Consider the following 17,269-nt stretch of genomic DNA (forward strand, 5'->3'; position numbering starts at 1 on the left):
AATTCATTAATTCATGTATTGTTTCGTGTGTGTGCGTTTGGGGGGGGGGGGGGGTCAAGCTTCTCAGCTCTCTTTCTCACATACTCATAATGAGACACACACACTTGCACCCTTTGGGTGTATTAGATACAAACCTTGCCTGTCTTTATTTTTCAGCCAACTGGATGGTAGTTTGCAGAAGAATTCTGATTGGCCTGTACACAAGCGGCAGTGGCAGCTGCAGGAGGCAAGAGAGCAACAGAAAGAGAGAGACAGTGGTACAGAGAGACAGGAGCAGAGCTCAGAGTAATTGTAAGAGGACAGAGAAGGGAACTTGTGTCAGCGTGGGTGCTGAAGCAGGAGAATGACATGCTGGATAAAGGGGCAGTGATGATGGCCGATAAATGTCCAGGTCACAGTGAGAGCCTCCTGTTATAACAACATTAAATCCATCAAGATCCATCAGAAGAAGCAGACAGCATGCAGAACCTCCGGCATGCAGCTTCTGAAGCTTTCCAGCGTCTCGGTAAGTACATTTCAGCTGTATCTAAGAATCTACAATCAGTAGGAAAATCTGTCCTTAATAACGTGTGTTAATGTCTCATCATGTGGGAAGTAGGAATAGTACATAATTAAAGAGATAAAACAACAATCTTCTCCATCCCCAGCATCTCTCAAACTGTAAATAACTTGATTCATGTATGTACCCTGAGCTGCATATAATGGCTACATTTACATTCTTGTTTGTGCCTCACATAAATATTAGATAATATTATTTGTATTTGTGCTAATTTGCATTTCTTGTATCATTTAATTGAATATACATGTTGCTTATAGTAAATTTAATGTGATAAACCCCAATAGCTTATAAACCTAATAAATCAACCTGTCTCAAATTTGATGGTTTGATTGTCAGTGAAACAGCTCCTGACATCTATTTAAATTTCTAGAGACCATATCCTACTGGGGAAAAAAACAAACAAAACAAAAATAAGTTTCAACCCATCTAAGGCCATCTGAGCTGTTTTAAGCTGGTTTATCTGGTCTCCCATTTATCTCCCAGTTATTATTAACTAAAACTATTTAAAAAAAAATTGGTAATTGAAATAAAGCTGAAATAAAAGTGAAGTGAGTGACGTGACATTCAGCCAAGTTTGGTGACCCATACTCAGAATTCGTGCTCTGCATTTAACCCATCCAAAGAACACACACACAGCAGTGAACACACACACACACACACACACTGTGAACACACACCCGGAGCAGTGGGCAGCCATTTATGCTGCGGCGCCCGGGGAGCAGTTGGGGGTTCGGTGCTTTGCTCAAGTATATATATATATAATTTAGACTAAGTAACTAACTGAAATAAGTTAAGAACTAAATACTAAAAATGTTATTAGGGTCTTAAACTTGATTAATTTACCTGAGTTTTTTGGACTACATCCAACCAATCACTGCACTTGTCTAATATGTGAGTGATGGGTGGCTGGCAACATATTAAACAGCACTTACTGCTGTACACTGCTCACAGATCAGCAACGAGAGAGAGTGAAGGAGGGAAAACATGGAGAGTTGGCAACAGAATGCAGAACAGTAAGCAAAGGACGTCAAGTGTTGATGAAGGAGAGAACAAACTTGATGGAATAAGGAAAGATACTCATGCAGAGACAGAAAGAGTGGAGTGTATAGATGGATGAGAGGATGAAAACAGAGAGCAGGAAGCCATGATGCTTCTGAGCATGAGTTATGAGCTCTCTTAGCCCTCCCTTTCCCTGACTCATGAATATATGTGCAGATCAAGAGAGAGAAGGGACTTAACTTTAAACCATTGATTCCTCTATCCATAATATTGCCTTTCCAGTGAAAAAGTCATCTCATCTGAATCAGGAGAGAAATATATACAGATAAAGCACAGTTAACAGTAAAAAAAAAAAAAAACTCCAAAATGGTTCAATAAGTTGGTGGATTTTGAACTGAGAGGAGAACAGAGGATGGACTTTTTCACTGGCTGAAGCGTTATTATGGATTATGAACTCATATTTTAGCCAGAAGCAGAGGTTTAATGTTTAAATGCACAAATGATGGATTTGTTTTTCACAAACTCGCATCTTTTCACTTCACAAGATGTTAATTGTTGGACAGTAGTCATTACTTGTGGATTATTGTGACGTTTTATCAGCTGTTTTGCACTCAAATTCTGACGGCAGCCATTCACTGCAGAGGATCCACTGGTGAGCAAGTTATGTAATGCTAAATTGATCTTTTCTGATGAAGAAACAAACTGATCTATATTTTGGATGGCTTGAGGGTAAGTATATTTTCTTTCATAAAGCAATTTTCTTTTTTGGGTGAACTATTCCTTTAAATATTATAAATAATATTTCATGCTTCCCTTGGCATGTATTTCTGTTAAATATATTTTTGAATAGATGCTTGATGTGAAATGGACTCCCTACAACCTCCTCTCTAGAATGAGTTTCATGGCAGTTGTTGGTTAATGTAGACTGGGCATTGCTGGATGATGACCTTTCTTCCCTGTCAACAATGTCACTAATCTGATGTCAGCAGAGCTCCTCAGAGTCACACCTGCACCCGTGCCAAAAAGAGATTTTAGTCAATTAGATCTGGAACGATCCAACAGAGACATACAGTCTTCTGGGTCAACTTACAGTGCTTTTTAATTCAGTCATCTAACGGTATGTAGTTATATGAAAATTAATGCAGTCAACTATAAATGGAGCCTTTAATGAAATCCTTCCTATATCACTATCATTTTTTAGCTAAAATTAAAAAAAAAAAATTGTAAAAAACTTTCTTCTTAACAGGGGTTCTCTATAGTATTTGACATTGTAAAATTTACTGGACAGTTTTAGGGCATAACTGTCTTCCTGGAGTCACATTGAGCCTTAAAACATATGAAGATGGGCTTATTTTTATATCCCCTGTATCTTTTACCTAAACAGAGTTCATTTTATTGTGAGTGATTGTCAGAACATATCAAATCACACATTATAGCAGATACATTCTGCCTCTTAGAGACACTTTTCAAATATACATCACCGAAATGAACGTTTTAAATGCTGAGTGCTGTTTTGCAGAGCACCCATCAGCTGAACTGTGATCATGGGGTCTTTCTCTTCCTCTCTTTGTCCGTTCCTCTCTCTCTGATCCCGTTTAGTGTTGAATTTGCTCCTGAAATTTAAATGAAGGTGAAGGGTAAATCTCAGACCCCCTGTACACAGCCACCTGCTCCTCTTCGCCTCTCCTGTCAGGAGCTTAAACACGGAGCGTGACTCACCTTGTACCTGCTTTATCAAACCACACACACACACACACACACACACAGTTACATACTGAGAATTCTGAAGTATTACGTGTTCTTCCTCTATCCTCTTTCTGTAAAATTAAAGTCAAGTCACCTTTATTTATATAGCGCTTTAAACAAAATACATTGCGTCAAAGCAACTGAACAACATTCTTTAGGAAAACAGTGTGTCAATAATGCAAAATGATAGTTAAAGGCAGTTCATCATTGAATTCAGTGATGTCATCTCTGTTCAGTTTAAATAGTGTCTGTGCATTTATTTGCAATCAAGTCAACAATATCGCTGTAGATGAAGTGACCCCAACTAAGCAAGCCAGAGGCGACAGCGGCAAGGAACCGAAACTCCATCGGTGACAGTATGGAGAAAAAAACCTTGGGAGAAACCAGGCTCAGTTGGGGGGCCAGTTCTCCTCTGACCAGACGAAACCAGTAGTTCAATTACAGGCTGCAGCAAAGTCAGATTGTGCAGAAGAATCAACTGTTTCCTGTGGTCTTGTCCTGGTGGTCCTCTGAGACAAGGTCTTTACAGGGGATCTGTATCTTGGGCTCTAGTTGTCCTGGTCTCCGCTGTCTTTCAGGGCTGTAGAGGTCCTTTCTAGGTGCTGATCCACCATCTGGGCTGGATACGTTCTGGATCCGGGTGACTGCAGTGACCCTCTGATCTGGATACAGACTGGATCTGGTGGCTACGGTGACCTCGGAATAAGAGAGAAACAGACTAATATTAGCGTAGATGCCATTCTTCTAATGATGTAGCAAGTACATAGGGTGTTATGGGAAGTGTTCCCGGTTCCGGTTAACCTAATTAATGCAGCCTAAAAATTCTTTAACGGATTTGGATATTAAAAGCATATTAGTATGTTATGTGTAAGCCAGGTTAAAGAGATGGGTCTTTAATCTAGATTTAAACTGCAAGAGTGTGTCTGCCTCCCGAACAATGTTAGGTAGGTTATTCCAGAGTTTAGGCGCCAAATAGGAAAAGGATCTGCCTCCCGCAGTTGATTTTGATATTCTAAGTATTATCAAATTGCCTGAGTTTTGAGAACGTAGCGGACGTAGAGGATTATAATGTAAAAGGAGCTCATTCAAATACTGAGGTGCTAAACCATTCAGGGCTTTATAAGTAATAAGCAATATTTGAAAATCTATACGATGTTTGATAGGGAGCCAATGCAGTGTTGACAGGACCGGGCTAATATGGTCATACTTCCTGGTTCTAGTAAGAACTCTTGCTGCTGCATTTTGGACTAGCTGTAGTTTGTTTACTAAGCATGCAGAACAACCACCCAATAAAGCATTACAATAATCTAACCTTGAGGTCATAAATGCATGGATTAACATTTCTACATTAGACATTGAGAGCATAGGCCGTAATTTAGATATATTTTTGAGATGGAAAAATGCAGTTTTACAAATGGTAGAAACGTGGCTTTCTAAGGAAAGATTGCGATCAAATAGCACACCTAGGTTCCTAACAGATGACGAAGAATTGACAGAGCAACCATCAAGTCTTAGACAGTGTTCTAGGTTATTACATGCAGAGTTTTTTGGTCCTATAATTAACACCTCTGTTGGACAGAAAAGGGAGATTCGAGATTGGTCTATAATTAACTAGTTCTTTGGGGTCAAGTTGTGATTGTTTGATGAGAGGCTTAATAACAGCCAGTTTGAAGGTTTTGTGGACATATTCTAATGACAGTGAAGGAATTAATAATAGTCAGAAGAGGATCTATGACTTCTGGAAGCACCTCTTTTAGGAGCTTAGATGGTATAGGGTCTAAAATACATGTTGTTGGTTTAGATGATTTAACAAGTTTATACAATTCTTCCTCTCCTATAGTAGAGAATGAGTTGAACTGTTCCTCAGGGGATCTATAGTGCACTGTCTGATGCGATACTGTAGCTGACGGCTGAATGGTTGCAATTTATTCTCTAATGGTATCGATTTTAGAAGTAAAGTAGTTCATAAAGTCATTACTGCTGTGATGTTGGGAAATGTCAACACTTGTTGAGGCTTTATTTTTCGGTAATTTAGGCACTGTATTGAATAAATACCTGGGGTTATGTTTGTTTTTTTCTAAAAGAGAAGAAAAGTAATCGGATCTAGTAGTTTTTAATGCTTTTCTGTAGGATAGGTTACTTTCCCGCCAAGCAATACGAAATACCTCTAGTTTTGTTTTCCTCCAGCTGCGCTCCATTTTTCGGACTGCTCTCTTTAGGGTGCGAGTATGCTCATTATACCATGGTGTCATACTGGTTTCCTTAACCTTCTTTAAGCGTAAAGGAGCAACTCTATTTAAAATGCTAGAAAAGAGAGAGTCCGTAGTTTCTGTTACATCATCAAGTTGTTCTGAGGTTTTGGATATGCTAAGGAATTTGGATACATCAGGAAGATAACTTAAAAAGCAGTCTTTTGTGGTAGAAGTGATGGTTCTTCCATACTTGTAACAAGAAGTAGAATTTACAATTTTGGCTATATGAAGTTTGCACAAAACTAAAAAATGATCTGAGATATCATCACTTGGCTGCATAATTTCAACACTATCAACATCAATTCCATGTGACAGTATTAAAACTAGAGTATGATTTCGACAATGAGTAGGTCCTGAAACGTGTTGTCTAACCCCAATAGAGTTCAGAATATCTATAAATGTTGATCCCAATGCATCTTTTTCATTATCAACATGGATATTAAAATCACCAACTATTAAAAATGTATCTGCAGCCAGAACTAACTCGGATGTAAAATCACCAAACTCTTTAATAAAGTCTGTATGGTGCCCTAGGGGCCTGTATACAGTAGCCAGTACAAACATAACAGGGGATTTATCATTAACATTTGTTTCTCTGGATAATGTTATATGAAGCACCATTACTTCAAATGAGTTATACTTGAAGCCTGCCCTCTGAGAAATCCTGAAAACGTTGTTATAAATTGAAGCAACACCTCCCCCTTTGCCTTTTAGACACGGCTCATGTTTATAACAGTAATCTTGAGGGGTGGACTCATTTAAAATAATGTAATCAATTTCTGTCAAACAGAACACATCTAGATTATGATCGGTGATCATATTATTTACAAAAAGTGTTTTCGTAGAAAGGGATCTGATATTCAATAAGCCAAGCTTTATCATTTGTTTATCCATATTGCATCTGTTTTGTATTTCTTGAACCTCAATTAAATTGTTAATCTTAACTTGGTTTGGACGTTTTTTTGTATTTTCTAGTTCAGGGAACAGACACAGTCTCTATAGTGTGATATCTAGGTGAAAGAGTCTCTATGTGCTGAGAATTAGCTGACCTCTCTGACGTGAGGCAGCTAGCAGACGGTCGGTTTAGCCAGTCTGTCTGCTTGCTGACCTGAAAGCTTTTTCATTTAATAAATGTATTAAAGGAAAGTGTGTATTCAATAAAATTAACTATGTGATATTATACTGTTATGCATTATATTTATGTAGTTTAAATATTTATGTTATAGGACCCAGTCTGAAAATACTATGAACTAGCATTAATCATTTGATACAGTGCACTTGTGTACATAGTACATACATGTTTTTACATTTTTATATTTAAATATATTTGTGTTTTTAATTATTTATATATTTTTTAAATATAAATAATTGAAATGTAATTAAATCTGTAATTATACTGTTGACTTTGTTTGATATATGACTTGATAAGCACAAACACGCTCTCTCTCTCTCGCTCTCTCTCGCTCTCTCTCTCTCATCTGACATAATAGTAGTAGGATTGCTTTCATATTTCACTGTATCCAAGCACTGTTACTATAAAAAGTTCTTATAAATATCATTATAAATCCATTACAAACACACCAAAATTAATTTATCACACATGAAGGGTACTACAGTGAATGCAATATTTTATTTATCAGATGTATTAAATGGAAGTAATGCATGTAAATGTGTTTAATATAATTCAATATATAACATTATTATAATTTGTATTTAATTTATGTATTTATGTGTTTGACGCATAGATTACATTTGTTTAATTTTTGTATTGAAATGAGATTATATTTAATATATATAGTTATTAAATATATAAAAGATTATATAAACATATTAAGTACAAATTATATATAATTTGTGATTATATCATAAGATTATTATATATAAATATATTTAATACACATGCATTAGAGAGAGAGAGAGAGAGAGAGAGAGAGAGAGAGTGTGTGTGTGTGTGTGTATGTGTGTGTGTGTGTGTGTGTGTGTGTGTGTGTGTGTGTGTGTGTGTGTGTGTGTGTGTGTGTGTGTTTGTGTGTATAAAGGCCTTTTCCTTTGAAAAAGTCTTTAAATATCTTTATAAAACCATTACAAATAGCTAACTCATTTCTTACACATGATGTGTGCTGCAGGGAACAACACTGTGTATCTGGACATTTAAAGTGTTTTGGTCCATCTAAATGGCTCTTTAATGTTTTTCAGGGTTAAAACAAAGACATCTGGGCTATGAGGAGGTAAGAACATTTGACATGACATTACACAACATATTATGAGCACAAACAAACATCCCTCCTCCCACAGAAAAAGGACAGATGACAGCTGGAAATACAGCACTACTGGAAATACAGAGAAAAAGAGGGAAGATAGGAAAAACTAAATAACAAGCTGAGAAAAAAAGCAGCACTGCCCTCTACTGGGGGAATGAAAGAGAGGCTGTGTTTGGAATGGTACACTACTGTTCTGTTCTTACTTGTTCTGTAGTGTATAGTATGTATGCAGTATGAACATAGTTTTTTATGCACAGAATACCCAGATAACCTACTATATTTACTAAAATATTCAGTATACAACAGAGTCAGTCGACCCTGTCCCAACTGTTGCACACTAACTGTTTTCATTTTGGAGAACGTGACAACAATGCATATGCAATATACTGCACAGAATTCAGTAGTAGTAAGTAGTAAGCTAGTATTTTCTTAGGGAGAGTGGCAGCACAGCAGCGTACATCTGTCCTCCTGTCAGTATTTGGTGCCTTAATCATTGCTCAGTCAAGCATGTCCCATCTGGATACAGAGTCCAGATAGCAAAAGACAATAAAGAATAGAGAAAACATCCATCATGCTATTTCTCTTAACAACTACACTCCAGTAACCCTAGTAGCCTACAAGTAATGTCCAGAGCATGTGAAAACACAAACATGGTATTTAATCAGGTATTTAAATGTGGCTTAGATTAAACGTCTAAAAATAAATAATAATAATAAAAAAGCTGTTCTTTTAATTTTTTTATTGAACAAAATGAATAAATATTCTTTCTACAAAGATTAAACATTTTTCTTTTTTCACTAAATCAGCATATCATAATGATTTCTGAAGGATCATGTGACACTAAAGACTGGGATAATGATGCTGAAATTTCAGCTTTGCATCACACACTTTAAAAAATGTTGGGTTGTTTCAACCCAACTTTGGGTCAAATATGGACTAACCCAACTTTTGGGTTAAAATTTGAATGAAAAGATTCTCTGTCTTGTCCTCTTATTCTCTCTTATCTTTTTTCTCTCTCATACTCACTATTTCTTACTGTCTGTCTCATCCTGCTTTTCTCTCCTGTGGTTGAATGGATGCATTTGTTCCCCTTAGCGAATATAACATGGCTGTTTGTGTTTGGCTGTCATGGATTGGAGATTGAGTCATAAGACCAGGCCTGCAGACACACACACACACACACACACACACACACACTTTCTCATGCAAGTCATATGAGTTGTACAGCTTAATCAGAGATAGTCAGAGTGAGTTAGAGAGGAGAAGATTTGGAGATGGAGGATTTCCTGTGGAGAATGCGGGTTTGGGCATCTGTGAGCTGGAGGAGATGTTGTTGGTGTTGTGGAGATAAATCAAATGAAGTCAGAAGGGAAGAAAAAGAGGAAATGTTTGAGTTGAGAGTGGAAGAGATAAAAGAAGCAATGAAAATGGAAGAAAGACCATCAAAAACCTGGAGTGTGTCCTCCCTCCCAGTTGCTGAGGTCAGATGGGTTTGTGTGTGTGTGTGTGTGTGTGTGTGTGTGTGTGTGTGTGTGTGTGTGTGTGTGTGTGTGTGTGTGTGTGTGTGTGTGAGAGAGAGAGAGAGAGTGTGCGTGTGTTTGACATCAAATATGGCTATATGATTATGTCTTTTTGAATTACAATAACATTGAAATTTGAAACATTATAGTAGAATGTCTCCTAAAAATGCCATTGAAAAATAGGTCTGGTTTTGAATGTTGTATCATAAGGGTCTCTGATTTACTGTTATGTTAAAGGGTTAAACTATTTTAGCATTTCCAACTATTTTAGTGTTCTTGTGTCACTTCCAAGAAAATATTAAGTCGAAAGTAATGTATTTGATTGAAGGAAAGCCATTTTATTTCCAAATGATCTGAAGATACAATTGTCTGGTTACAGTACGTTCTGTGCAGTGAACCCTGAAGTCAATTCTGAGAATGTCAGCTGTTCCTGTGTGTGAAGAAATCGCTCGGATGAATAGAATATAGGCAAGGAGAGAGAAATAGGGAACATTTCAGCTAAAATAGACTTTTTTACCATAAAAGATGGAAATGTAAGCAATAAAAGCTTAACTTATTTGCTCAAAGACAGTTACAACAGGATTATTGTGAAATATTATTACAAATAAAAATAACTGATTTCTATTTTAACATATTTTCATTTATTAGGTAAATTTACAGCAGCCATTTGAAAATCATTTCCACTGCTTAATATTTTTTGTAGAAACTGTGGTAAAGATTAAATAAAAGCATTTATTTGAAAGAGAAATCTTCTGTAAAGTTATAAATGTTTACTTTTGATCAATGCATTTTTCTGAAATATAACAGTAGAACATCTACAATCAGTCAGCATGTAAAGCAATTTAGGATTCAGAGCTGGTAGAAATAAAAACCTGAAGCCACATAGGCATGAAAATGAGGACACGGTTCACACAGACTGGTGTGATGGATACAGTAAGACGAGGTGTAATAACATCTCATGCTGTATCTGATACAGATCAAACTATCTCCATGTGTTGCTCTCTCTTTGTCTCTGCTTTCAGCTGGGAGAGCTGGACGGGGAGGAGAAACCACAGCCGCACTGGTTTCACACGCTGCAGGTGCGACGGCTCCGAGTTCAGAGGGGCCGCAGTAACAGCGATCCTATGGGAGGAAAGAGCTTCCAGCAAGACTTCCAGTGGGTGAGATATTTAGGGGGGATTTAACAATCTTCACGGATTCACAGAAATAAACAAACAGCCTTGATCATAAAACTGAGCATTTCAATTTCATCTTACCCAGGATTATTGGGAGATGTCGACTGACAATTGATATTTAGATGTATTTCGTGTAAGTAGTCTGTTATACTATTATAAAGATCTTGTTGATTTACATTACAAGCCATCAGAATTTCATCTTTCTTTTAGGCCATATAAATAACAATATCTGCACTATATATGGCATATTCTTGCTCAGTTTGGGCCTTGGAATAAAACTCTTTTCTTCCTCAAGTATGAGCACCATATGCTAAAGATAAAAGCCATAAAAACCTGATCTATCAAATATGATATAAAACAAAAAAGTTTGCATTGAATGATATGAAGGCTGTAATACAAAAAGGCGACTTTCCCAAATTTGTAATGTATTAGAAGTGTATTTACACAGCAATCATTCACACATTTTTTTACTAATTTATTGGTTCAGTTGTTTTTAGTTTAATATGTATGGCAGCTACACCAAGGGGGTCTATAAAAGCTTCCTGTCATTTATTTAAATGGCAGTTGCTTGGCTGGCGAAATAAATGCGTGTGCATTTCATTCACAGAAAACTGGTCTGCAGTTTGGGAATGCAACATCTTATCTGAATCTTGAAAAACTTGGAGAGGGCACATATGCCTCAGTGTACAAAGGTATTAGCAGGTTAGTAGACACTCTAGATCAGATGTTGCCAGTAGAGGGAAATGTATTCACTGGTGCAGATGAATGTTTTATGGCAGTATTCAGTTTGCAAGCACATTATTCAGATACACCACCCTGTGGCTTTGTTCTTCTGTATAATAGACTGCAAATTATTCTTTTCATTGCCTCCCTGTAGGCATTGTTGTGTTCTTCTATTTCAGCTTGTTTTACATGGATTCATTTTGTAAGGTCAACCTGCAACATATGGATACCCACCTGAGGCTCACACTGATAGGCAGTTTGATGTCGTTGTACAACAACCAATATTTTGTAATAAGAAACAGCCCCATACATCTCTTTGCAGCAGTTTTAGGATAGAGAGCTTTAAATTTAGTAACATTTTTGCTTTTTTATGTGGTTAAAGGAACAATGTTACCTCACTTAAAGATGGTTTTGGAATAGTAGGTGGAATTTGTATCCATAAATGGCGTCATGAACTTAGCTACTACTAAACCCCAGCAGATGATTCAAATGACAGACAAGGCGAGAGGCTTTTAAAGACCCCATAACATTGCTGATTTCTTTTCTGTGTTGCAGTATTTCCTACTGAAACAGAAGGTTGGGTTGGGACATTCATGAGCTCACCCCTTTAGATTTAAATACCCAGTAGGCTTTAATTTACAGCCATGAGCTATGATTTGCTATGTGCTGTTGCTAGACATAGGCGTGAATTATTAGATCAAAGGCACATTCTCTTCGCATTAAATTGGACCAAAAATAAAATATAAACTTTTTTACATTTTCTACAAATGAAAGCCATTTGTTACATTTGTCAACTTTTAAGAATTAAACTATAAATAACCTTATAGCTAATAGTAAAAAACTCATAAATTTCATAAGGTCTTTAAAAGGGAGAGATTGGGATGGTGGTTATTCTCCAGAAAGTAAATGCCAGGTAAACTGTTTGCAGATGCATGTTTGTGGATTATGCGGAGTTTTTGTGGAGTTTTTTCTGTGTTTCTGACAGGATAAATGGTCATCTTGTGGCTTTAAAGGTGATTCACATGAAAACTGAGGAAGGAATTCCATTCACAGCTATTAGAGAAGGTACTGCAACAGCACAACACACAGACAAGATACAAAAATGCTTATACACAAGCAAAGGGAAGTGGGGTGTGATGAATTAGTGTGTGTGTGTTTGTTGTACACAATCTAGAATACCACTTTATCTCAACAAAGAATCTATTTATGAAGTGTCCATTATATAAAGATATATGTGATTAAAATATGAATAGTGGAGTTGTGCATCAACTCTGAAGGGTCTCTGAAGGGTCATGTGACATTGACAACTGGCCACTTAAAAATAAATTGTCTTTTAAACTGTTAATTAAAATAGAAAACAATTTCTGATGGGGGAAAAAATGCAAGCTTGGTGATCAAGACTAAAAATGTGACTTGTTGCTGCTGCATGTCTGTTTTATTTGTGATTATTCCCAGCCTCCTTGTTAAAGGGCCTTAAACATGCCAACATAGTCTTGCTTCACGACATCATCCACACGCGAGACTCTCTCACATTTGTCTTTGAGTATGTGGTGAGTCTAAGATTTTGGCTGTCGCCTTACAATATTATTTTGTTAATTTTGTCTATCCGCAGTCATATTTGACATCCTTTTCCTTCTCAGCAAACTGATTTGGCTCAATACATGATTCAGCATCCTGGCGGACTTCACTCGTACAACATCAGGGTAAACAAACACATGAATGCGTAAAAATTAAACAAAGGTCAGAAGAAATAAGCGGGCTTTCTCACGCTCAGTCTGTTTCTTCAGCTCTTCATGTTTCAGTTGCTGCGAGGATTGTCTTACATTCACAGCAGAAGAATTCTGCACCGAGACCTCAAACCTCAAAATTTGCTCATCAGTTATTTGGGGGAACTCAAATTAGCAGATTTTGGTAGGTTTCACGTATGCAAACACTAACATGCTTATAATATGCTCTGTCATACATTCTAAACTATGGTGGGTCTTATTTCGTCAGGTCTGGCCCGATCTAAGTCCATACCGTGCCAAACATACTCTTCCCAGGTTGTGACTTTATGGTACCGGCCGCCAGATGTTCTCATGGGCTCCACTGATTACTCCACAGCCCTAGACATCTGGTGAGTCCCTGTACACACACACACATACACACACAGACTTTTCTTTTCCCCCAGTGTCCCCCCACTCTTTGAATTGCCCTTCAGCTTAATGCTCTCATTTTGACTCGTCGCGAAAGTGTATCATATGCACGTGTTTTTAAGTCTTGCTAGTTTAAGCATTCAAATAATTTTAAACTGTTCAAGTACAAGAGGACGCGAAAGATTCTGTGCTCAATTCAGCACTGTTTTCTGTGTGCGCACATGCAGAAAGCCACGTCTCAGACAGAGCGCCATTACTGAAGTTCTTGAATGGACAAATACACACAAAATCAAATCAAAATGCCCATTTTGGGGAGTATCCTTGTAAGCACAGTCTTAACTGAGTTAGACTGAAAAGAATTAAATGAACGTAAACAGTTGGGAGAAAATCCGATGCATGCAGTTTAATATACCTGCTGCTGTCTGTGGCATTACTGTTAATAATTAAAAAATGTTTTAATCACTCTATTCACATTTGCTCTTGACTAAATAACTGGTTAAAATTTATACAATGTTTTATTTCGTACCTGAATAATACTGTTTGACCTACATACCTAAACAAGAAACAAAAAAAACCATAAAGCACTATTTATTTAATTGAAAACTTAGTTTTATTGTCTTTATTTGTGCTATTGCTAGTAATGTGTTCATTTGTTCTTAAGTTTATTACTGACTGTTTACTTGTCTTTATCTAACATTATTTATTAAGAAACAAGGTTAAATGTGTCAAACACAATGAAAAACCAAAATTTGAACATTCAGCCCTGTATATGTACATATGTACAAGGTTGTATTTTACATATTTGTCTACAGAACTTTTGGATTCATGTTTTTTCCATTTAAGATATGCAAATGAAATATGTTGATGTTTAGGGGAGCCGGCTGCATTTTTATTGAGATGCTACAGGGGTCACCAGCGTTTCCTGGACTAGCTGATGTCTTTGAGCAACTGCTGAAGATTTGGGCAGTGAGTCTGTTTGTGAGAATGTACTAGAATAGTGTGAAATGTCTCTTCTATCCATTTATTTATCCTCCTCTCCTCCCGTTCTTCATCTCTCCTCTTCTTTCCGTCCGAGGTCCTCGGGGTCCCGACCGAGGAGGGCTGGCCAGGTGTCAGTGATCTACCGAACTATAAACCAGGTGTGTGCAAAATCCTTCTTTCATCTGTCTCTGTACTAACGTTTTAACATCAAAATTTATTTAAGTCAAAGAAATGTTTTAATATGACTGAATAAACTTGACTAAATTATGTTACTGGACTGAAAGGGATTTTAGGGCTTAGATCAAGAAGAAATATGTCTTTAAAGGGTGAGTACACCCAAAAATGAAATTCTCTCATCATTTACTCACTCTAATGTGTTTCCAAAGCTGTATGACTTCCTTCTGTGGAACAGAAAATATTTTTGGAATTATGTTGTTATTCATTAATAATCTTCCCTTTAATCATAGCTCTCAAATCTCATTCACACATGCACATATTTAGACTTGAACTACACATAGACACCGTCATCTGTATGCACTGCGTGTGTGCTTGGCGATGTGTAGGTGTAAACTTGTTGCCAAGGGACTGTCGTTTTAATAACATGCAGTCATACAAATCGAAAATGGCTAGAGCAAATTCACAGAGTTGTGCTGAAGCTGTGTTTCCAGTATAAATCATTTTGTGTGTATAGGTGTTCTGTTAGCGGTTGTGTTGGCCGTGAGTTGACTTGACACCTTTGAGTCAGACACAAACACACACCTTCACACACTCATGCAGGAAAGGGGGTTGACGTCTTTCCATTGCAGTCCTGGAAATGAAGTGCAAACTTATTACACAGGTGCGCAAATGAGAAATGTGAGGTGACTTTGGGAAATATGCCTCATTTAGAGTGTGTGGGTACTGATGGAGATGGTGTGTGGTAGGTAAACTGCTGGCAGGCCTTGTTTGCTGTGTTTCTCCATGAATCTGGGTTTACCCAAGCCCCAGGCTGCTCTGTATGTGTGCATACTGTGTATTGGAGAAAAGCAACCTGAACCCGCTGTGGTCTCTCGGGTATATCCAGGTGTGCTGAAGCGTAAGTGTGGCCTCAGGTTTCAGCCAAGAATGACCGGGTGGCCTGTGACCACAGACACTGACAGAAGGACACTCATAATAAAGCTTCCTCAAACCATCTTTATAGCAAGAACCATTTTTACATTTATAGGGTTCTTAAAAAAATTATTAATATTATTAGCTTTTTTTATTTGTTATATTTTCATTTTAATGTTGTCATTGTATTAGTGAAGGGTTTAAGCAGACTAAATTATTCGTTTTCACTGAAAGACCAATTTATATGATTTCAAAAAAGAAAAATGAAGCAGGTACATGAATATATAGTTCACAGAATGGATATAAAATTTTCATCTCATGCCTACTTTAATAATGCTCCTTTTTGAAGCTTGGCAGCCCCAATCATCACTCACTGTTTTTGAATGCAAAAGAGCAGAGTGCACATTCTGCTAAACAACTCTTTTCATGCTCCACAGAAGATATGAGCTTGGAACAACACGAAGAATAGTAAATAATGAAGGCTTTCATAGATTGTCTCATGGCTCATTGTCTTAACGTGCTCTTAGTAAAGATACCTGATCAGAGCTGGATGTTCTGGTGGTCTGTTAACTAAAAAAGGTCTCTTTGTGTTCCTGTAGAGTGGTTCCTGCCCTGCAAGCCCAAGCAATTTCGAGATGTCTGGAAAAGGTAAGACCAGTTTATGCGAGCATGCTTGTGCACGTATATGTGTGCGTTTTGGTTTCCAAGTGGGAACAGAAGGGTTTTTGTATAGCGGTCTTCATCTCCCTTCCTCCACCCCCATCTCTAATGGATGTCTGACCCATAGCTCTCTTTGTGTGTGTGTGTGTGTGTACATTGGCTCAGACTTGCTCAGTTACCTTATAAGACGGAGGATCTGGCCCAGCAGATGCTGATGATGAATCCAAAGGACAGGATTTCAGCCCAGGATGCATTGCTACATCCATATTTCAACACACTTCCACCTCCGTTAATGCATCTAAGGGACAGTAAGTGCTGAAGAATTTCACTATATGAGCGGAATGCACGCAATTCCAGCTTCCACACAATTCCACACAAGATCAAAGTTAAATCCCTTGTAGTTACTGTCAAAACTGGCAACCTTTTCAACGCCGACTCAAGATTATGCAATCTTAGAAACGTCTTATTTCTCATTCTCTAATCTTTCTTCCTTTCCGTCAGCTGTGTCAATCTTTAAGGTGCCGGACGTGAGGTTAGAGACGGAAGCGAGGGATATCTTCAGCCCCAGCAGACGAATTAAATCGCCTCTTGCTCCGCTGGCCAAGTGCTGGTGAAAATCTCACCTTTGTAAATAGTTGATGTGCTTGTAAAACCAAAAACACACCAGCATGAGTAAACGTGACACTGTTGCAGCATGACGGTCAGTTTGTATGTTGTTTATTCAGAACATAATCACCTTTTTCAAATATATCAGATTCTCTTTCAAAAGATTCATGTTTTTACATTTTGGACCAGTATTAACTAAAAATGTTTTACAGTCGATCATGGTGATCCAAGTCAAAGCTGATTTCATCAGGATCCAATTCATTTCAAACGCATTCTATATTTTGAGATCAATATCCACCATATTATTTGAATTCATTATTGTAAACATAAACCGACTAGTTTGCTTAACCATTTACAGCGTTTTCTTATTCTTCTAGTTATTTACCTGAAGCAGTTGATGAATTGGAAGTTTTGCGTATTCGCAGAGAATAGCTTACTTTTACGTTTTCCTGCCCCTTTTTGCAAACAGATGTCCAGAGACTGTTTACAGCACACTTTCATTGTGAATAAGTTTCAATTAAATGCACTTCATTTTTATATGTAATTTAGTTTTTGTATATATT

The 17,269-nt window shown here is 37.3% G+C and overlaps 1 protein-coding gene across 2 annotated transcripts; it reads left to right on the forward strand.

Moving 5' to 3' along the window:
* The first annotated feature begins 150 nt into the window (after positions 1-150).
* LOC132152105 (cyclin-dependent kinase 15-like) lies at positions 151-17,016 on the forward strand. 2 transcript variants are annotated; one of them, XM_059560813.1, is made up of 14 exons: positions 151-505; positions 7,753-7,784; positions 10,360-10,497; positions 11,120-11,214; positions 12,221-12,300; positions 12,691-12,785; positions 12,876-12,938; positions 13,023-13,146; positions 13,231-13,351; positions 14,243-14,336; positions 14,446-14,509; positions 16,040-16,088; positions 16,266-16,408; positions 16,602-17,016. In XM_059560813.1, exons 1-14 carry the CDS (start codon positions 460-462, stop codon positions 16,712-16,714), a joined length of 1,257 nt encoding a protein of 418 aa, XP_059416796.1. In that variant the 5' UTR covers positions 151-459; the 3' UTR covers positions 16,715-17,016. The 2 variants fall into 2 exon arrangements, with proteins under 2 accessions (XP_059416796.1, XP_059416795.1); XM_059560812.1 differs by lacking the exons at positions 151-505; positions 7,753-7,784 and adding an exon at positions 8,758-9,298.
* Positions 17,017-17,269: the final 253 nt, after the last annotated feature.

The sequence above is a fragment of the Carassius carassius genome, chromosome 10 (genome assembly GCF_963082965.1).
Source record: "Carassius carassius chromosome 10, fCarCar2.1, whole genome shotgun sequence".
NCBI lineage: Eukaryota > Metazoa > Chordata > Actinopteri > Cypriniformes > Cyprinidae > Carassius > Carassius carassius.